General features: G+C 33.0%; 3 protein-coding genes across 5 annotated transcripts in view; 2 read left to right on the top strand and 1 right to left on the bottom strand.

Annotated features, from left to right (window-relative positions):
- LOC111335577 (uncharacterized) overlaps positions 1-23,165 on the top strand; it is a 31,034-nt gene extending 7,869 nt beyond the window's left edge. For 2 of the 3 annotated variants that reach the window (XM_088731336.1, XM_088731338.1), the window contains 5 exons: positions 876-994; positions 1,566-1,606; positions 2,161-2,258; positions 2,861-3,515; positions 4,047-6,144. In XM_088731336.1, the coding sequence (XP_088587462.1) occupies positions 876-994; positions 1,566-1,606; positions 2,161-2,258; positions 2,861-3,515; positions 4,047-4,090 (957 nt within the window). In that variant the 3' untranslated portion in view covers positions 4,091-6,144. Of the gene's footprint in view, positions 1-875; positions 995-1,565; positions 1,607-2,160; positions 2,259-2,860; positions 3,516-4,046; positions 6,145-22,309 lie in introns of those variants that run through there. The other variant, XM_088731337.1, reaches the window with a different exon arrangement.
- LOC148725584 (uncharacterized) lies at positions 12,128-13,611 on the top strand. Its single transcript, XM_088731349.1, has one exon. The coding sequence runs from the start codon at positions 12,308-12,310 to the stop codon at positions 13,568-13,570; it is 1,263 nt and encodes a 420-aa protein (XP_088587475.1). The 5' UTR covers positions 12,128-12,307; the 3' UTR covers positions 13,571-13,611.
- Positions 17,547-22,303, bottom strand: LOC148725585 (uncharacterized). The gene is made up of 2 exons (XM_088731329.1): positions 19,888-22,303; positions 17,547-18,999 (listed from the first exon to the last, which is right to left on the bottom strand). Exons 1-2 carry the CDS (start codon positions 21,529-21,531, stop codon positions 17,629-17,631), a joined length of 3,015 nt encoding a protein of 1,004 aa, XP_088587455.1. The 5' UTR covers positions 21,532-22,303; the 3' UTR covers positions 17,547-17,628.
- Positions 23,166-23,471: the final 306 nt, after the last annotated feature.

The raw sequence follows: 23,471 nt of genomic DNA on the forward strand, positions 1-23,471 counted from the left end.
GCTAAATATCCAGTCAATTTTTTTGTCAACTTTCTGAAAATTTCAGCTCTCCACATATAGTCAGTTGCAATATGTATGGCTTTTTCATTTTGCCTTTCACTTCTTTTATGAAAAATGGACGAACAAGAAAATGTTTATGGAAAATCTCTTAATGCAGGAGGTATTTTATTTCGGATATTTTGCCTTTTGCTCTACATAAAATTGGCTTGCATCACAGATGACTCAAGCTGTAGAATGGTGATCTTAAAGATTGCGTAAACGCTGTAAAAAATATTAAGGAGATGGATTTATTATGTCAGAGTCAAACTTGTTCATGCAGAAAAGGAGCCAGAAGGTATCTGACAGTGTATTATATAATTATGGTAAACACCAAAAGTTAAATGCTTTCTACATGTAAACTGGTTTGATTAAATATTAACTGATTAAAACATGAAATAACGTAATTATAAATTATTAGTTGCTTGGTTAATTAGTTAATTAAGAAATTAATTAATATTTGGGCAACCAACTTGGAGGGCTGAGCACCCTAGCTGGAATGGTTGGAAGCCCAAAGGGCTCTCTGAAAATTTTCTTAGAGCACAGCCTTGGATAACCAATCAGATTAAAAAATTTTGTTAAAGTTTTGATATTTTCTGACATTGGACATTGTGTACCTTCAGCTTTTCAATTATATTGAATGCACAAATGCAGACCATGCTGCTCCCAGGTATTAAAATAGACTGATATTCAAATACAATATATTAACTGTAGAAGAATGTGTGATACTTGTTGCAACAAAATGGGAAATACAGTCATGTAATTATGATTTTTCTTTGAAAGACAGATTAGTTTTTACCATTCAAGATTTTATAAACTTTTCATTCTTTTCATTCCAGAGTACCCAATATTTTTGTGGTATTTGCCAGGAAAATGTTCAGGTAAATAAGTGCTGCAAAAAAGCAGCACACAAGGAGTGTTTGTACACATCTGAGTTGGATATTACAAATTGCAAATGGTGAGTATGGAAATATTGATTTGTTGATTGAATCAAAATGTCAGTTTTTGGATTTGATAGCTAAGGCATACATACAAAACATGGATGATGTGCATGTGAAATTCTGTATTATCCTATTTTGTACTTAACATGTATGTGATTTTATATTTTTGGTGTTTGTATCACTGGAAGCCTTCTAAAGTGCCCCCACTCAATTTCTGAAAATAAAGTCAATAAATAAACTGCATCTGTCTACCCAATATGGGTTCCAAGGCATCCATTTATTACCAGAAAAACTCAAAACATGCAGTTTTTAATGCATTTTGTTCTTACACTGAATATTTGTCAACATTATAAAGCACACCATGTGGCAAGTATACATTGCAAAATGTAATATTTATTATTATTTACATGGCTTAAATTGGCTTATTCTGGTGAATTTCTCATAAATTACCACCAATTTCATTGAAAGCATTTTTGCTAGTTAAGTACTAAAAGTTTTTAAAAATTTGATCATATTAAGAATGGTATTGGAGTGCAGTTATCATGGACTGTTAATTTATATTGATACACTATTTTCACAATACTACAGTTTTGAAAGAGATAGGACTGTCAACCAGAGTGATTTTCCTGGTGAGTACATTATTCCAGGAATTAAATCTTTTTTTTTTCTGTACAGAGCCAGACAGACACATTTTTTAGGATTTGAAGATACATTTTTCATTCAAAAGATCACAAGCCAAAAATTTCCTCAACAAACTGAGGTCCTAATTTTTATCATGTTTTTGCTGCAGCATTTCTTAAACTTAAATGTAGATTTTGAAGTGAATTTAATTGAGGTGTCCTTTCTTACAGCTGATCCTGACTTTTTCATAATAGTTATCTAAGTAGTTACGTAGTAAGTAAGTTGCACTGTTTTTAGGAATCTGTTCATCTGACTGTTGCAGTTTTGGCCTAAACCCTTAGACCCCTTTCCCCTCACAATATCATCCTTGAATAGCAGGCCACAACATTACTGGCAATGATTCAACTAGAGAAGCTCTTGATTGATAGACAAATTCTACTTTTTGGCACCTTAGGAAATGTATAAATAACAGTATGGAGAATATGAATATTGATCTAACAATGTTAAGAATCTGACTGATATCATTTATTGTTGTTGTTGTTGTTGTTGTTGTTTAACACAGCTGCTTCAACGTCATCATCTAAAAAACCTTCTATGAATGATGATGTTTCTGACACATGGGAGAATCTTCCTCTGCAGACTTTCCCACATCACTCCGAGGTTTGATTTTTGAAATCTTTTTTTGTGGCCACAGCTTCTAGAAAAGCAGTAGCCACTATGTTACCTGGTCTATAATGTAATGCAAGTATGTAATCAAATGGATTGAATTACAAACTAGTTGTAATAACCATGGGGGAGTGAAGTGCATCCAATTCATGTTTTTGCGATCAGACATTTGAGAGTAGTTGACTCTCCACTTTTGTAGCCTGCAAAAGGCATCTATTTTTGTCATAGATGGTTAAATAAAATGTGAAAAAGATGTTGTTTCATTGGAATCGATTCAGACGATAATTTCTTCAAAAGTGTTGAGTGACAAGAAACTTTTGTAATAAAACACCATAATTTTTTTGGGGGGGAGGGGGGGTAAGGGAGGGGGTGGTGCCGAGAGGGAGCATCAAGCTAAATTTTTTAGTCAAGTTTTGTGCCTTTGCAGTTATTGAACAGCTTGCTGGTGAAGAAATAAGGAACGTATTATGGCTTAATAACTCATTTTTTGGTCTCCCTTTTGTTTGTGTGTTTGTTGTGATGTTTGTTGGTAATGTTGGGTCATCCTATCGTATTTCCTCATGATACTGTGCTTACTTAGCATATCTTTCTTTCAGTTCTTGTCACTGGCTTGTGTGATTTGTAAACGAGAAGAGATCTTCGTGAAAGCACCGTGCTGTGAAGGCCACTACCACCCACATTGCCTTAATCAGTATAGAGAAAACGGTTATACAACCTGCATGTACTGCCGGCGTCTCATGCAGTTCTCAACGCAACTGAACGACCAATCGAGAACACTATGGGGTGGCAGAGGAAATAGTGGTGGAGGAGATGACAGTGGAAGCAATGGTGGAGGAGGAGGAGGAGGAGGAGGACATGATGGTGATGGGGAAGGCAACAGTGAAGGAGGGGATGCTGGTGTGAGAGTGGATGATGATGCTGTTGGAGAAAATAATTATGGAGGAAGTGACAGTCAAGGAGGTGGTTATGGTAGAGGATGGAGTGACAACATGGAAGGGGATGAAGGTGGTGGAGTTGATGATGGCGGCGGTGGAGATGATGATGGAGGTGGTGGAGATGATGATGGAGGTGGTGGTAGTGGAAGAGATTCACCGTTACCCCCTCCCTCTCCACCACCATCACCTGTGTGGCTGTTGTCACCACCTCTTCATCCACTGCCTTTGCCTCCTTTGCCACCATTAGCTGATAACAGAGACGACGATGAAAATTCTGAAGGAGGAGTTGATGATGAAGGCCGAAATGAGAGTTCAGGTAACTTTTTTGAGTATTTTATTTTGAGACCCACAAAAAATTACAGGCACGTTACTCGCTGTATTGGCTCTTTCCAGCCAGTAGTTGAAATTGTTAAAGTGGTACTGGTGTGTTGTTGATGGGTGTGGTAACTATGTTGAAGAATGAAGCATTCTTACGTTTCTTACTCAGAGTCTTTTCTCAACAATGACTGCCTTGCAGCGGGGTTGCTTCTAATATGGGGGTGGATTAGAAACACCCCTACTGACTTAATGATACCGAAATCTGGAGAAGTTCTTGCGTTCTGGGCTAGTTGTGCGTTTTTGTTGACTTCTTGACCAACCTCTATCTGTCCCTATCGTTTAAGCTCGATTAGCAACCGCTGTTTATGAAATGAACCAGCGTACCTACCTTCAGTTTAGTAGAACAGTTTCGAAATATCGAGACTACGCATCATTTAAACAATAATCAAAATTTTTAAATGTTTTTCGAAAAAGACTGAGTTAATGTACTCTCTGTTTAATATGAGCCTTCCCTTTTCTTTCCTATTAGATCATCACGAAGGAGACGAACATCCATGGAGAGCCTGGTACTGATGCACTGAGCCAGCAAGTAGTATAGGACTTGGGGCTCTAAAACCAAAACGCTAAAAATGGTAAAAAATCAAGCTTTACCAAAGCAATTTATATCATTCTTCAACCGATTCGCAGCGATTCATTTTCAATAGGCTCAGGGCGACTTGATTTTCACCCTCTATATAACCAAAAATAGTGAAAAATGAAGCTCTATCAAACTGTTTTGTATTACCATCAACCCTGATTATTCACAAAAAACACTTAAAGAAAACTCACGTTAACAAAATATTTAGCATAAAAATCAAAGTAAAACTTGTGAGTAAACTTCTTGAGTAAAGATTGCTAAAATATTTTACTCACAAAATTTATAATGAAATTTATAATGATGGAAATCATGAGAAAAAATGAAATCAAAATACACTTAAAGAAAAATCACGTTTACAAAATATTTAGCATAAAAATTAAAGTAAAACTTGTGAGTAAACTTCTTGAGTAAAGATTGCTAAAATATTTTACTCACAATAAAAATTAAAGTAAAACTTGTGAGTAAACTTCTTGAGTAAAGATTGCTAAAATATTTTACTCACAAAATTTATAATGAAAACACTTCATATTTATCATCCTATGATTGGTTGAAGGAAATCATACGTGATTCTCAAACAATAGCCTATTATTTCAGTAATTTAAATGGCGAAAATGAACTAATCCGCCCCATTCGAGGTCAACCACGCGGTACTAAGGTGGATAATAACCTCTCAGGAGATGCAGTGATCCCAGACATGTCCAGACTTGTCAGCGGGGAACCCCCTGGGGAACCAGGTATCATGCACTTTATATTTGAAAATACACTTAAAGAAAACTCACGTTAACAAAATATGGAATGTAATAAAGAAATTCATGATGCTTTAATAAAAGCGGAAACATATTGCTGTCCTTTCTGTGATAAAGTTATCCGGAAAAATAATAAGCCCATTGAAGAAAAATGTTGTGTGAATCAAAGTATTCGTTTAGATAATGGTTTCTTCGTTTGTATTAATTGTGGACAAGTTCATAGCCAATATTTCAAAGATCCTACCAAATTCATTGATTTCTATAAAAATTGTTTCAAATTTAGCAGAAAATCAGTCTGTAACAGAAAATACTGTGTAAAAAATATCATTTATGATATTTGTGATAAAACCCGCATTCAAATAAATAAAAACCACATAGACAAAATTTTAAAAGTCTTTGATCTCATTGAACAAGTTCAACCACAAGTAAACAGTTCAAGAAAAAGAATGATATCATTAAAGTTTATCATTGGTAAACTAATTCATATGATGAATTTAACACCAAATGAAATAAAAACTTTAAAATCAAAAAAGACTATGAAACAATGTGAACAGTATTGGGCTCAAATATTAAATCTCATCGGAGACGAAATCGTTTCAATCCTCAATCAACAAATTTCGAATCATAACTCAATAATAATTTATCTGCATCAGGGGCTAGATCAGTAACTACACCATCGATGTAGCTCATCATTTGTCGTAATGAATCGATGTCAAATTCACCACTTCTCAATGTATTTTTGATACTTATTAACAAATGTTGATAACTTTGGTAAGCATAGGTGCAATTCTGAATATTTAAATCTAGGTTTTTATGAGCCATAAATCCTTGGATAAGAACAGAGATTGTTGATATTGCAACTATTGAAATACCTCCTGTCGCTACAGCAGAAGCAATACTTCCTGTTGCAAATATGACAGATAGAGAGTTACCAATTAGTTTGATTTTCTTGAATCTTTTCATTAACTTTTTATAAGCCCAACATTTACGATGGTAAACCTTATAATAAGTTTTTAACTCTACAATTTGGTCTTCAGTCAGTTTGCTTGATATGTGATTCCAATTGAATATTTCCTTTTTCTTCACAGTCATATAAATATTAGATATATTAATCTTGTTTTGCTAACATGATGTAACTGTTGTTTGTTCCATCGAAAAGTGTATTACTATTATCAGCCTGTATTTTTAGTGATGTATTTGCTTGGAAATATAACATTACTGTGTTGGCTATTGTCAGCCAAGAACCTTTAGTGTTTTGGAGTTGAATATTAATATCACCGCTAGTAGTCAAGAATGGTTTATCTAGAATGAACTTGAGATGTGACAAATGTGCACTTTTCACACCATCGATGAATGTGACAAGATACAAACCAGCATTATTGACAATTAGTTTTGAGGTATCGCTTGAATTCACTGTGAAATCAGCATTACTGCTTTGAGACACGTTGGTGCTATGATCTGATGTTCCATTCACATAAAAATATACTCTCGAATTATTATCATGTGATAGTTTGCCTCTATACCAATTTTTTTTTTGTTGCATTTGTTAATGCTGTTTTACTTGCTTTAGTGTCAATGTTTCTTTGCAAAGATGTTTGAACATTGTCAACATATTTCTTAGTCGCTGGGCTCCTAGCCGTTGTTGGTTCTTTATTCAAAACTGTTTCTGGATAAATGTACAGTATGCTGTCGAACAACACGTACCACCCATCATAAACTTCAACTGGTATGTCGTTATGATACCCCTTCGAACCATAGATTACAACCCATATATCTAATTTTTGATCATATGCCTGGCCTTGTTTAAATTTGACTACAATATCCCACATCAAATAATTTGGTGTTGTATTGCTCCATTTAGTCATATGAACAAGGCTTCTAATATGATTTGAAAATCGATTTGATCGTTGTCTTGTAATTGTCTCAACAGAACTTGCAGCAGCCAGAGTTACTGAATTATATTCAATTTTACTGGATTCCCACCATATTTCACAAACAACTGTGTATTCCGATTTTGCTGCACTGTACATATTGACTCCAAATCTGCTTGAATAATAACCTTTTGATGAATCGAGTTTTAGTTCAAATGGTTTTACCTTTTTATTGAGGTGATGAAAGTCTTTGTCAATCATTGATTTCCCAGTGATATCGTCTTCATCACTAAATTCGTCTAGAACACCATTCATGATATAACCCAGATCATTTTTTAAATTGTTACTAATACTATGAGATAATTGGTCGTTCACATATGTGTCTACATATGTTTTATTACAAAGATCACTTCCAGTTGTTGGTGATGCTGAATTAATTGCTTTATTGTTTCCAAGGTTGAGATTACCAGTCATAGATTGAGAACCATTTCTTAACATAACAGCATTTGAATCTGGCTTTTTTATTATATTTGTGTTAAATGTTGTTGTATCAAGCTTTGCACTCAACCCATTCGTCACAACACTCACATCAGCCTTTTTATTGAGTTCAGTGTTGAACTTATTTAAATTAATAACACTGGTTCCATTAGCTGGCTGATCTGAAATGCCTGTTATTTGTCTGTCGAAACCACTAACACTTGTGAAATTTAGAGCCTTTCCAATGTTACCACCTTTGGTTTTATCAAGATAATTACTTAAATCAACACTTCCAATATCATGTTTCTTAGCTAATTCAGTGTCAACATACGTTTTATTACATAAATCAGTTCCAGCTGTTGGTGCTGCTGAATTAATTACTTTTTTATTTCCAACGTTAAGGTTACCAGTCATTGCTTGAGAACCATTTAATAGCATGACAGTAGACGAGTCAGGTTTTTTCACTATCTCATTGTTGAATGTTGTAGTGTCTAACTTTTTATTAAGTTCAGATGTGACATAGTATTGATTCACAGCTGATGAAGTTTGAGATGGTGTATTACTTAGACCATTTATTTGCCTGTCAGTACCACTAACATTTGTGAAATTTAAAGCTTTTTCAATATTACCACCTTTGGTTTTATCAAGATAATTACTTAAATCAACACTTCCAATATCATGTTTCTTGGCTAATTCAGTGTCAACATACGTTTTATTACATAAATCAGTTCCAGTTGTGGGTGCTGCTGAGTTAATTACTCGTTTATTTCCAACATTAAGGTTACCAGTCATTGTTTGAGAACCATTTAATAGCATGACAGTAGACGAGTCAGGTTTTTTCACTATCTCATTGTTGAATGTTGTAGTGTCTAACTTTTTATTAAGTTCCGATGTGACATAATATTGATTCACAGCTGATGAAGTTTGAGATGGTGTATTGCTTAGACCATTTATTTGCCTGTCAGTACCACTAACATTTGTGAAATTTAAAGCTTTTTCAATATTACCACCTTTGGTTTTATCAAGATAATTACTTAAATCAACACTTCCAATATCATGTTTCTTGGCTAATTCAGTGTCAACGTACAATTTATTACATAGATCAGTTCTAGCTGTTGGTGCTGCTGAATTAATTACTTTTTTATTTTCAACGTTAAGGTTACCAGTCATTGCTTGAGAACCATCTAAAAGTAATACATCAGTTTTATTAGCTTTATTTACAACAACGGAATTGAGTTTTTGTAAATTGACTACATCTGTGTTATTTGTTGGATCAGCCACATTAATAATCTTATATAAGAACGATCCTTCTCAGTAAAGCACTATTTGAGCAATAGTGAAAATCAGACCTGAAAAAAATTTCAGGCCTGTACGGGATTCGAACCACTGACCTCTGCGATACTAGTGCAGCGCTCTACCAATTGAGCTAACAAGCCAACTGGGAGCAGGCCATCAAATTAATTCGATATAAACCCGTAGATGATAAATCAAACAACAAACATATGAAACATATGTGTGAACTGCGGTTATGAGACGTATATGAGAACGATCCTTCGCAGTAAAGCACTATTTGAGCAATAGTGAAAATCAGACCTGAAAAAAATTTCAGGCCTGTACGGGATTCGAACCACTGACCTCTGCGATACTAGTGCAGCGCTCTACCAATTGAGCTAACAAGCCAACTGGGAGCAGGCCATCAAATTAATTCGATATAAACCCGTAGATGATAAATCAAACAACAAACATATGAAACATATGTGTGAACTGCGGTTATGAGACGTATATGATTGGTAGAGCGCTGCACTAGTATCGCAGAGGTCAGTGGTTCGAATCCCGTACAGGCCTGAAATTTTTTTCAGGTCTGATTTTCACTATTGCTCAAATAGTGCTTTACTGCGAAGGATCGTTCTCATATACGTCTCATAACCGCAGTTCACACATATGTTTCATATGTTTGTTGTTGATTAATAATCTTGTTGTTTTGCATATCAAGATTACCTGACATGGGTCGTGTTCCATCAGTATGAAGATGATCGTCGGTATAAGCTTTTGTACAAGCATCTTGATTATCGGTTGGATTTTTCAAGTTCTTAAGTTGTTTGTTTTCCATGTCATAATCTCCAGAAGCAGTCAATTTAAACCCTACACCTGGTAATCCTCGTTGACCTCTTGAAGTACCACTACCAGATGATTTATAATTTAATAATCCATTTGAATAACTCATTATATATATTAATTACATTATACTTTTTCATCAAAGTTCTTTGAAGTAAATTTTTTCATCTTATCAAGATATACGAATGAATAAGGCTCTTGTGTTGCTTTTTGATAACTATCTTTTGGAATTCCAGTTTCTTTACATATCATATTTCTTTCATTTTTGCTGGGAAAATCATAAATACAAAAATGACTGCAGTTCAGTCTTATATCCTTTGGTGTCTTATAAAAACTCTGACTTAAGTAAATAACTGAACAGTTCTTATGTCTTCCTCTGATGAAATATTCAATCAGTGGATTTTGTTTCTTTTCACACACAAAGTCATCAAATATAACAATTTTCTGTGATTCATTATCCATTTCAGTGACAGGAATAATTTCATCATTGCTTACTTCAAGAATTGGGTAACCCACCTCTTCTGAAATAGGCTCAAATGTTTGCATCATATGTTGATATTTTGTTTGTTCAAGGTTTTTAGCGTAAAGATATATTTTATCGAAATACAAAAGTCTATAGATCATATCAAGAAGCAAATTAGTTTTACCAGAACCACTTGGACCACAAATAAGCATTCGAAAACATCTATCTGGCATTAATTTATGTGCCTGCTTGAAGTTAACATTATTGTTATCTTCAACATTGTAATTAGGTATTCTCATTAAAATATATACTTATATTATATATGAGTCTTAAAAAATGGCAAAAGTTAGCGAAAAGTAAAACTAATCTTGGAAACCAAATCAATAGAGTTCATGATGCTATTAAGAAAACTAACATCAACCAACAAACAAACCAGACATTATTTAAACAAATGTTTGAACCAGTGACTGGTAAATTAGATGAAGTTATTGAAAGTAATTTGAATACACCTCCAATTAGAAAAAAATCAAAGAAAAAAGGTAAAACTCCACACATTGATTATTACCCGGAAGTGGATCCGTTTGAAGATATGGATGTAGAGGGTCTTTTAGATGATGATCGTGGATATGAACCATATGATGAAAAACAAATTCCAATATCACCACCACCTTATGCTTATAAGGAACCACCAGCAGTGGTGCGAAAAGTTAAGCCTTATGATGGTGATCAATCATTCGGTGAAATGTTGGATTCATTTGAAGAACCACCAGAGTATGACTATGAAGAAGACATTGATTATGGCCTGCAAGATTCAGATGCCGCAAACATGATTTTAGATGATCTCAATGTAATTAATTATGATGATCTTGATAAAAGTTTATCAGAAATACCTAGTGAAAGAGGTAAAAGAACAAAATTAACCCGAATCATTAAATACGCTGAATCTCGAAGGAATCAATTAAAAGGATATAAAAGTGATGTTACCAAAAGATATAATAAAGGTGAAATAAATGATGCAGAAAAGCAATTAGAAAATAGAAAAATCGATATAAGACGCTCTGTGTTAAACAAATATATCTCAGATAATAAGAAAAAGTTAAAGACTATTCAAGGTTCAGGTGTTCATTTTTACAATAATCCCAAACAGCTTGTGAAACAACTCGAACTCATCATTGGTGAAATGACAGCCGGCAATAATAGTATTAAAATGAGAAAGACAGGTCAAGCCATTCTTGATACTCTCTTGAAGACATCAACCATAAACAAGAAACAATACACAAAAATGTTTAATAATTATTTCAAAATATAATGTAACCATATCATATAATGGAGAGAGAAATTGTTTTGACAAGTTATAACAATAAATCTGGAAAAAACAAACCATCAGATTTTACAACTCGTTTTGTTCAACCTATAACTCTTGACAAAAATCGTCAGTATGTTATTGGTCTTAACAGAATTATAAACATGAGTTTCACATGGTTCAATGTCAACAGTTCACTCAATAACCAGAAGCTTAAATATAGTAAAGATAACGGTACATCTTTCACTGAAATCGAACTACCAGCCGGTGTATGGAGTTATGAAGATTTCGACAATTACATTAAATCTCTAACAAAAGACAATAACACTTATCCCATAACATTAGAATTTGATAAAACAATTTTTAGAGTTGAAATAACACTGGCTAATAATTATCAACTTGATCTTCGAGAGAGTAACTTTAATGAACTTATTGGATTCAATAAAGCATTACTTACATCAGGAACCCATGTTGGTGCAAAAGTTCCCAATTTATCACAAGATACTGATCTTCTAAACATTCATTGTGATCTTATTAATGAAAGCATGGTTGATGGCCAAGAAACAGACATAATCTACAGCTTCAGTACAAGTGTAATCCAACCATCATATAGTTTCACTCTTGAACCACAGAGAGTCACTTTTAGTCCAGTAAACAAAAGCAGAATATCAACCATTCGTATTTATATCACTGATGGAAAACGAAGAATTATTGATTTGAATGGACAAGACACAGCTTTTTCACTATTGTTAAAACCACTCAATTAATATAACTAATTAATATAATGAGATTGATTGAGTACAAAAAAATTTATCATCCAAAATTGGGTCGTTTTGTCTATAAACACAAGGGTTCTGGTATCATTATTGATAATTTATTTAAACCAATAAAAGCCATATTCAAATCAGTTGTTAAACCATTTGCTAAAAAAACTCTTGATGCAGGTGTTTCACATGCTGGAGAACGTCTTGGAAAAGCTGTTTCTCAAAAATCTGGTGATTATATAATGAAAAAATTACATTCAATACGAAACACAAAACCAACAGAACCAAAACAAGAGAGTTCTGTTACAAAACCAAAACCAAAACAAAAAGAATCAACAGACATGATTCTAAATCGACTGATAAGTGGTGATGGAATAAGACGTAGAAAATAAAATAATCTAACATATAAATATAATGTTTAGAACAAGTGAATATATACAACGAAACGAATTAACTCGAATACAACTCGATAATGTTATTAGCAGCCCAGCTAATAATAATGCGCAATCTAAAGCTGATTACAAATTCACCGTCAACGATCCAAGTAGTTTTTTTGATTGGTATAATGCTTACTTTGAGGTCCAGTTTCAAGTTCAAAAGCTAGCTGATGGTACTGCTTTCGGAGCAGATCGAGTGTCAGTAATCAACGGTGCTCATTCACTTATTCAACATATGACTATTAAAAGTGGAGGTAAAATGGTTTACGATACGGATAATCTTCATAAAGTAGTCAACTTGAAAAATTTGATTGAATACAGTGATGATTTCTCAAGAAGCGTTGCCAAAAACAGTCTGTGGTACCTTGATACAGATTACAGAATTGCTAATGCAAATCAAAACGGTGGATTTGAAGCTCGACGATTGTTAACAACTGGGAACAGTGATGTAAACGTAATCATTCCTCTCAACCGTTATTCATTTTTCGAAGAGCTTGAAGATCGTATGTTACCACCAATGCAATTACAGTTTACTTTAACTTTGTTAAGTGACGCAAATCTCATCCAAAAACTGGCTGCTGTTGATGATGGTCGTGTGGTTATTGATCGATTTTATTTATGGGTTCCACGATTGATTCCAAAAAATAGTCTTTATCAACAGTTTCTATCAAACTTTATGAAAGTTAATAAGTGGACTTATAATCAAGAAATGTTCCAGCAATCAGCTGGTACTAGATCATCAGGCTTTTTTCAAATCAGTCCATCCATCGATAATGTAAAACATGTATTTGTCTATTTACAGAGAAATAAAGACAATAATGATGAATTGAATCCATATGAATATGACACTTTCAACATTAACGCTGATCGTGGAAATGGTTCTTACCTTACAACTTGTCGTTTAGAATATGGCAATGGTGTATTTTATCCTGAAGTGGAATACGATAGCGAATCCAAAGTAAGAATATTCAATGATTTGATGAGTTATGCAATGCGTAAGAACGATTATAATTCAGGGACACAACTCAATCTAAGCAATTTCAATTCTCTTTTTGGAGTCATTTATTTCGATCTCACTTTTCAAACTGAAAAGGTTACAAGAGATCCCAAACAGCTTGTTTTCAAATACAAACTGAATGCACAAGCAGCTGCTGATAGTGTTTTTACAGTTAATGCTGTTGTACTCTATGAACAAGAAGTTATAATAAACAAAGTTGGAAATGAACTGTTGATTGTCTAAGACCACAATTGAATAGACTCCCCAGCTAAATGGCCTGACACCATTAATTAAATAGCTAAATGACCTGACACCATTAATTAAATATGTTTTATAATATGAATTGTATAACATATAATTATAATGGTACAGTTATTTGAAATCGATGTAAAACTATCACCAAATCAAAAAAAGAATTTGAGTAAAGCATATCATAACAAACAGTCAATAACATTGAGATTATCCTCAAACTCATTAAGTGGAAATGATAGACTCTTAGTTCCAAAAACAGTTATGAACAGATTACAAAAAAGTAAACAAATGAAAAAAGGTATGGATATAAAATTATCAAAAACAAACATTAGAAACCAAATTGGAGGCAGCCTTTTAACATCAATACTCGCTATGGGAAAAAGTCTTTTGCCAACCATTGGAAAAACATTAGGTCTTTCTGCTTTGGCTGGATTGGCTTCAGAAGGTGCTTCTCAAGTTGTTAAATCAATTTCTGGATCAGGTTTTCTCATACCACAGAATAAAATAGATCAACTCATTAAATACAAACATTTATTAAGTGAAAAACAGAAAAAGGACATTCTCGATGCTTTACAAAGTGGACAAGGTGTTTATATCATACCAACAGAGACTCAACATGGAGGAGCTATTGGGACTATCCTTGCTTCAATTGGTATTCCATTGGCTATTGACTTTGTTAAGAATTTATTTTCTGGTGGATCAGCTCCCAGATTAGGCCCACCAACTCCATTTATTGGTAATTGGCCAAATGGTAGAACTTATGGCAGAGGTAAAAAAAAAATACAAAATTCCATAAAATAATCCCTTTAACAAACTTTGATCTACTTGAATGGTGCAAATATCTGAAAATTCCAATCAACAATGTTCTAAGCAGAGATGAAAAGGTTCCTCACAATCACAAACAAGCACTTTTCATATACAATCTCGAACCATCTTACATGTCAGGATCACATTGGGTAACAACTTTTGTTAAGGATAATGTCATCAATTACTTCGATTCATTTGGAATGCCACCGTTTCAAGAAATGGTTAATCATGCTAAAAAGAAGAATATCACTTTATTACATCAAAACAATCAAATTCAAAACATTAAAACATCAACTTGTGGATACTTTTGTTTGTATTTCTTAAATGAGATGAACAAAGGTAAATCATATTTCGATCTTCTACAAGTGTTTGATATACATGACACTATGAAAAATGAAAGATTCATCGCAAAGTATTTTAATTTAATATAAGTTATTTATATATGAGGTCTTATTGTGTAAAACAGAAAAAAGTTACTGAATGTGTCCCAGGAAGTGAAAGATATGAACCAACAAAAAATGGTAGAATGATGTTGAAATGTATTTGTTCAGACTGTGGTAAAACTAAAACAAAGTTTGTGGGTGGATCATTGTTTGACGTAGGAAACAGTCATTCAATAGGTGAAATGGTTTTCAAAGGATTGGCCAACAGTGGTGCTTATCTTGCCCGAAAAGGTGCTGCAAAAACTATCAAATCAGATTATGCCAAGAGTAAAATCAAACAAACAGCCAACAAATATCTCGATCAAGCTCTTGACAGTTTCACCAATGATCTGAGTAAAAAAATAAGTGGAGGAAACATTGATTATTCGCAATGGTTTCCAATGGAAATGTATTCACCACAAGGTGTTCATGATCCAACTAATCCACTTTACCAAGGAGGCGCTGTTGATATTCATAAACTCATCGGTAAATTACCTAAACCAAAAAGTGGTTGGACTCTTCCAGGTCATAAATACACAGGACCTTATAACGATCTTAACAAACAAGTCAAATATAATCCCACAACCGGTGAAATATTAGAAATATATGATAAACCCACTGGAAAGACTGATGCAATTGCTATGCAGCATGATGTTGATTACAGTGTTTGTAAAGGTGATAAAAAATGCAAAAATATAGCTGATCGTAAAATGGTTAAAGCATTAGACGCAGTACCATGGAATGAGCGTCAATGGGGCCATTGGCTAGCTAGAAATGTCATCAATACAAAACAGAAATTAGGTCTTGGTGTGAGACAAAAAAACGTGAAAAGCCGTCGAGTGAAATAAATTGGCAAGTCAAATTAGCAAATGAATTACACAAACCCATCAAACGTAAATTCACTCGGCGGCGTATAATTGTAAACCACATCGATGAAATATGGACAGCAGATTTGGTTGAAATGCAGAAATTCAGTAAATGGAACAAAGGCTATCGATATCTTCTCATGGTTATTGATGTATTCAGTAAATACGGTTGGATTGAACCTTTGAAAGACAAGAAGGGTGAATCAATCACTGCAGCGTTTAAAAGAATATTCAAAGAAGGAAGAAAACCAAAGTTCCTATGGACTGACAAGGGCAAAGAATTTTATAATAAACATGTTGAAGAATTGTTGGATAAAAATAGTGTTAAATTGTATTCAACCGAAAATGAAGAGAAATCGTCTGTTGCCGAACGATGGAATAGAACGATTAAAAACAAGATGTGGAAACAGTTTACTATCCAAGGCAATACTCAATATCTCGACATTTTACCGAAAATTCTAAGTCAGTACAATAACACCAAACATAAATCAATAAAAATGACACCAACAGAAGCGTCTAATAAAAAGAACGAAGGAATAGTTTATTTTAATCTCTATGGTGATGACAATATCTTAACATCATCAAAACAACGTATACCGAAATATGAAATCGGTGATAAGGTTCGAATATCAAAGTATAAAAGACAAGTATTCGATAAAGGCTACACTCCAAATTGGACAGAAGAGATATTTATTATCGACAAGATACAGTACACGAATCCAATCACTTATCGATTGCGAGATTTGAACAACAAAGAAATCAAAGGAAGCTTCTATGAACCTGAATTATTGAAAGCCAAACAAGAAATATTTCGAATCGATAAAGTAATAAAGAGAGATTATAAAAATAAACGAGCTTTGGTTAAATGGAAGGGATATAATAATGATTTCAACAGTTGGGTTTCTTTCAAGGGTTTACAAGCTATCTAGGTTGCGTGTTTATAAAGCGTTGCCTTCGACACATGAAATAGACTGCACTTGTAGTAATTGCATACGTCACAGCACAGCTGTGCCGTGACGTCATATGTTGTTAGAGATCCATAGGAGAATCATACATCGGATTGAAATTTAAGATAATTATGTTTCAAAACGTGGTAATCAATAAAATCAATTATTTGGTTGAAATCATTGCTTACAATGTAATTATCTTTGTCCTCAACTCTCTTTCTAAATTGTATCTGTTCAGGTCTCATTTCAATCCTTTTACCCGGTCTCTTTAATTCACAGTAAATGACCTTTTCATTATGAATAATGATGATAAGATCAGTGATTCCTTTATGATACACCTTTTGCATCTTTTTATTACGACTTAGAAACTCCCCGAAAGTATTAACAATGAGAACATGTGGGTTATTCTCATAATGTTTAAAAACAGACATCATAAGATCGTATTCAGACATTATACTATATCATTATACTAAATTGTAATGCCTAGGTTGCGTGCAACCTAAAAATCCATACATCATGTACACAATTGTGTAATTTTACAAATCCATCTATTGTTGTATTGTTCAATGAAGGTTCACGAAGCATATATCAAACCCCCAAAAGCTAGAGAGCCCCTATTGACAATGATTGTGTAAATTCAGTCTTATGCATAAGACACTTTTGATTGACAAAATCTATTGTGTTCATTTCTCTGACGTTTTTGATTGTGTAAATTCAGTCTTATGCATAAGACACTTTTGATTGACAAAATCTATTGTGTTCATTTCTCTGACGTTTTTGATTGTGTAAATTCAGTCTTATGCATAAGACACTTTTGATTGACAAAATCTATTGTGTTCATTTCTCTGACGTTTTTGATTGTGTAAATTCAGTCTTATGCATAAGACACTTTTGATTGACAAAATCTATTGTGTTCATTTCTCTGACGTTTTTGATTGTGTAAATTCAGTCTTATGCATAAGACACTTTTGATGTGTCTCCTGCAGGAGACATGTTTTGACTTATCATTATACTAAATTGTAATGCCCGTATGCGTAACTATTGATACCATCCTTGAGAATATATCGTTTATCATCAAAGCAACTTAATGATACTTTATTTAATTCATAACTACAGATTTCATGTTCGTTACTACGGATGGTTTTCATCTTGTGATGCATTTGTTTTGAATTGAATAGAACATCTTTGTAATTTTCATGTTTGATGTCTTTTTTAATCACGTTCTTCTTAACACCTTTCGCTGTACGACTGCCTTGATAATTATTCTTAATGTAACTATACATCTTCGATCTCAGACCAATAAATTCAACTACTGGAACTCCGGCAGCTTCATCTTTCATTTTACCAATCACTTTCTTGTTCTTTTTGTAAAAGTATGGAGAGTTTTCAGGATAATCACTGTTATCAAACATATGTCTATCCTTCTGGAAGTCTTTGTATACATCGTCCGCTTCAATTTCATAAGTCAGTGAATCAGTGTCTGTAAATAATAACTTTGCTTTATTTCCATATTTTTGTTTGATGTAAACATAGTGGAAATTATACATCAAAGTCTTTGAAAGATCAAGAATACACATACCAATATAAGCTGGTCTGTTTAAAGTTAATGTTTCTTTTATTTTGTGTACAGCAACCAGATTCTCATTGAATATTTTACTTGACACAAATGTTGGTCTAGATGCTAATTTCAACAACTTATTCTTGTCAGTGATGAGTCTTACATCAACACGCTTTCTAAGATTTTCCATCGTCTTTCCAAATACAGAATTATTCATTAATTTGAAAAAGTCTTTCTCGAAAGCATTCTTAGCTTGAGTTCTCTTTTGTGTATTAAAGTCGATGTATTGTTTTAACCAGGGTGACTGATTAAATTCAAGCGCTCTATGGATAGTTTTTAATTTCATTCCAAGATCAAGATATAACTGAAGATTTCGGTAATGCAGAACGTATTTCTCTTTGTTTGACAATGTTGGAATCAATTTTGATACAAGACCTGTTGATATGTTAAATTTCTCTGCGATTTGTTTACTGTATGGTGACAACATGTCTGGCGTGACTTTAATCTTTTCTGATGCTAATGGATAATCATTATGTAAATCATGTAACTCTTTTGGGTATTCAAGATCAACTTCTAGTATCAATCCCTTTTTACTATTTTCTTTATATGAATCAAGGTTGAGTTTATCAATCTTCTTCCATTTGAATCCACCAGTCGGAAGGTATTGTGACATAGCCCAACCATACAGATTATTTGCGTCAAGGTACATAATATACTTTGATGGTTCATTTTCATTGTAATCGTTCATGTATTGGTTGTTTGCTTTTCCATATCGATTCGCAATATAACTTGTACCACCTTTCATTCCTTTTTCAATAAACTGAAACATATCAATATCAGTCATTAATTCAAGTTTTATATTAGTCATTTTCAACATAGCGTCCCAAGATAGTCCAGGGCTTGTGAAATAGTGACAAGGGTCGAGTTTATAATATTGTTGACAAGTTTGTCTGAAGTTTTCAAACACATCAGCCAACAACAATATGTCAGATTTGAGGTATAAATCATGATAATCACCCATTGTTTTTAACTTGAATTTTTTCCATACATTCTGAGCATGTTTGTAATCATCATCTGAGATATGTTCATTATTCAGTATGCTGTAAAATTCGTCTTTTATTGGTAATTCTGTCTCATCGAATTTATCAAAGCTATCCATGTAATCATAAGGGTAAACACCTTTTCTAGTCATGAGCTCGAATTTGGTTTTCTTAAATTGTTCTGAGGTATATTTGAAAGCTTCTTTAGGCAGATTGTTGACTAGTTTATCAAGACTAGAACTCATGAACTGAAAACTGTCGATGAAAGTGAGATTATTTCCAAGCATGAAAGCCATATACTTTTCCATGTTATTTGGAATTACGTTAATGTTCATTTCACATTCTTCTCCTTTCTTGTTTGTATATCTGTTGTTCTTAACAATCTCTCCAATTTCTTGCATAATGAAATGTGAATCGTAACCTCTCAGATTATGAAATATCACAGGTATTTTATCACTGATCCGAAAATTCAAATTACAGTCTTGATGAGCTGAGCCTCTGAATTTTCCAGTGATGTGACAATGATCTCTCACTCTAATATCTTCATTGGTATACTTCTGTTCACAAATATGGCATGTATCAGTGTTTTGAAATTTTTTTTCATCTTCTTCAGTCATTTTAAGCGGTTTGTTAAATTTGGATTTGATAATCTTTTTACAATATCTTACCTCTTCAAGCATGTGTTCCATGAATTTATAAACAGCTTTCTCGCCACGATATATTTGAATAGGTTTCGTATACTTGTCATCGTAAGTGCAAACAACTTTGTAGCCATATCCACAGTCAGTATGTTTTTGATAAGCTTCAGTGAAAGATTTTACATCAGTTTGTTGACAACCTTGGACTTTTTCGGTTATTGCTTCAAAGTCAGCGTAGATTACAAATGGAAGTGGTAGTTGCTTATGATGATTATTGAATTTTAATATGTTGTGGTCTTTAGTCGGCATCTTAACAGCTTGAACTCCATTGATTAGGAGACAATTAGCTTTATGGTTAGTTAAGACTCTTTCAGAACTAAAACACTGTAAACAATACATACAGAAGTGCTTTCTCGCTTTATGTTTAGTTTGGCTATACATAAACCTATTAAAATCTTTAATTAGTATGTAATGTGAATTCTTATTTTCTTCTGTTATTAATAAAAGATTCATATGATTTTTATTCGTTTCCTTACTGATGTATATTGGGTATTTTTCTTTATTCTCATAGCCAAATACGTTGACGTTGATTTTATTTTGTTTTTCAATCTTGTTGATTTGATTAATAGTCACCGGAAATTCAATTCCTGTGTAATCTAATTTCTCAACAAAAGCTCTGTCAACTTTTTTGATCCTCTCAGGATACTTCTCTTGTGGATTTAAGTGTCTTATATGGCACCAGCGGAAACATTCATTATCTGTATTTTTTAGATTGATCAAACCTTTCATATGATGTCTAAGTTCTGATGGAAGCTCAATGTAAGATGAACCTTTGGTTGGATTATATTTCACAATATTTATGTAATGATTATCAACTGATTGAATGCGCCAACCAGATCCTTCAGAAATCCATTGTGCGATTTGTAATGTTATATGTTCTTCTGTTAATTTTAAAGAGTCTACTATTTCTGTTCCATTTATTATTGTTTGGGGTTTGCTATTAAAGTATGCCGTTTTTGTTTGAACTTCATCACCAATATGTTTCTCAAAGGTAATTTTCATCGTCTCTGTGAATTTGAAACCTTTCATTTTGCCTAATACCTTTTTAAGATATTTACCAACAGCTAATCTTATGCTTTGCATTTGAAGTAATGGATCTTTATCATTTTTTATGTTTATTTCATATGATTTAGTATATCCTTTCAAGGCCTTATTTGTCTCATTGATTTTTGTTCTTGGTAGAGGAACAGGGTTTTTTGTTCTTGGTAGAGGAATAGGTGGTTTGATAATGTTTTCTTCATAATCTTGAGCCATCTGTTTCACATTTTTGAACTGTGGAGCGAATTTAAATTTACGCTTCAATGTTTTGGGCTGATATTTTGGAACAGGTCTTAAATTCATGATTATTTCAACCAGTTGATCTTTTGTCAGATTCTGTAATTCGTTTCTATTCATGCCTATATATTGGTTAGATAATTTTTGTTTCATTTGATTTTGTGTATTCAATATTTCAAAAGTTTCCTTCATATTTTGTAAACGCGAATTTTCTTTAAGTGTATTTTGATTTTCTGTATTCAATATTTCCATAATTTCCTTCATATTTTGTGAACGTGAATTTTCTTTAAGTGTATTTTGATTTTCTATTTTGTTTAGAATTTCCATAATTTCCTTCATATTTTGTGAACGTGAATTTTCTTTAAGTGTATTTTGATTTTCTGTATTCAATCTCCTGAGAGGTTATTATCCACCTTAGTACCGCGTGGTTGACCTCGAATGGGGCGGATTAGTTCATTTTCGCCATTTAAATTACTGAAATAATAGGCTATTGTTTGAGAATCACGTATGATTTCCTTCAACCAATCATAGGATGATAAATATGAAGTGTTTTCATTATAAATTTTGTGAGTAAAATATTTTAGCAATCTTTACTCAAGAAGTTTACTCACAAGTTTTACTTTAATTTTTATTGTGAGTAAAATATTTTAGCAATCTTTACTCAAGAAGTTTACTCACAAGTTTTACTTTAATTTTTATGCTAAATATTTTGTAAACGTGATTTTTCTTTAAGTGTATTTTGATTTCATTTTTTCTCATGATTTCCATCATTATAAATTTCATTATAAATTTTGTGAGTAAAATATTTTAGCAATCTTTACTCAAGAAGTTTACTCACAAGTTTTACTTTGATTTTTATGCTAAATATTTTGTTAACGTGAGTTTTCTTTAAGTGTTTTTTGTGAATAATCAGGGTTGATGGTAATACAAAACAGTTTGATAGAGCTTCATTTTTCACTATTTTTGGTTATATAGAGGGTGAAAATCAAGTCGCCCTGAGCCTATTGAAAATGAATCGCTGCGAATCGGTTGAAGAATGATATAAATTGCTTTGGTAAAGCTTGATTTTTTACCATTTTTAGCGTTTTGGTTTTAGAGCCCCAAGTCCTATACTACTCCAGCATGCTCCATGTTCATTGTTAGGTTACCCTTTACCAGCTGTGAACAATTGTTGCAAGATAATAACTGTAACTTGCTTTGAAATGTAAACGCCACCTAGCTTCTCTTTCTTTCGTCTCGCTTTTACATAGCTGCGCTGTTTGTTTTTGTTTTTTTTTTTTTTTAAGGCAAACTCATGTCTACTGAAACCATGCTACGTCTTTATGAGGCATTTATACTTCCTCACTTTTACTATTATTCTATAGTATGGCATTTCTCTAGTAAACAAGATTCTGATAATTTGGATCTTTTAAACAAACGCATTCTTCGATTTATTTTCAAGGATTTTAACTCTGAATACATTAATTTACTTAAAAGGCCAGGGACTGTAAACCCTAAGGACAAGCGTTTGCAAAACATGATTCTTACTATTTTTAAATGTCTACATTTTTCTGATTATCCAAGATATTTAAAAGATATGTTTCGCTTGCACTCTAGCACCTATTTTTTAAGAGGACATAATATACTCTGTTTGCCTATACCATTGACCACTTCTTATGCTATTAATTCCTTTAGTTACTTGGCAGCAATATCTTGGAATTCTCTTCCTAACCATCACCGCAATATTTCTGATTTTACTTCTTTTCGACGACTGTTATCTACTGGGAACAATAATTTACTTAAAAGAGCAGGAACTGCAAACCTTTCTACATCAAGATAATTTGCTAGTAAGTTGTCTAGGTAGCTAGTTAGCCTATTTGTTATAGAATTAACTTTTTATCATAATTATTTATTAATGTAAGTGGCTCGAAGATATTAGCACCCGAGTGCTACACTGTAAATTCGAGGGTAAATAAAGTTTATCGATTGATTGATTGATTGATTGTTTGATTGATTGTAGCCAATCGTCGTCATTGAACTATATTGGACGATTCTTAAGTTAGACCGAATGATGACATTATACTTTACCTTTAGCTTTGGTATCTATGCTTAACTCTTTAACTCTTAAGAGGTACTAGCATCTTATTTGTTCTAACAGTATTCGCACTAAAACAAACGTTAAGGTCATTTTGCCTGATAGTTATTTGGCGTCGCGTTAGATTGCTTATGTTGCAACAGATAATAAGTTCCCTGGAGAATATTGTAAGAGGAAAATATGCTCGGCTATCTAAGGCGCTCAG

The sequence above is a fragment of the Stylophora pistillata genome, chromosome 8 (genome assembly GCF_964205215.1).
Source record: "Stylophora pistillata chromosome 8, jaStyPist1.2, whole genome shotgun sequence".
Taxonomy (NCBI): domain Eukaryota; kingdom Metazoa; phylum Cnidaria; class Anthozoa; order Scleractinia; family Pocilloporidae; genus Stylophora; species Stylophora pistillata.

Coding starts and splice junctions, on each gene's coding strand:
- LOC148725584 (XM_088731349.1), top strand. CDS start 12,308: ATGTTTAGAACAAGTGAATATATACAACGAAACGAATTAACTCGAATA.
- LOC148725585 (XM_088731329.1), bottom strand. CDS start 21,531: ATGAAGGAAATTATGGAAATTCTAAACAAAATAGAAAATCAAAATACA. Junction 19,000..19,887: donor TGGAACACATGCTTGAAGAG/GTAAGATATTGT, acceptor GATATGTTTCAG/TTTATTGAAAAAGGAATGAA.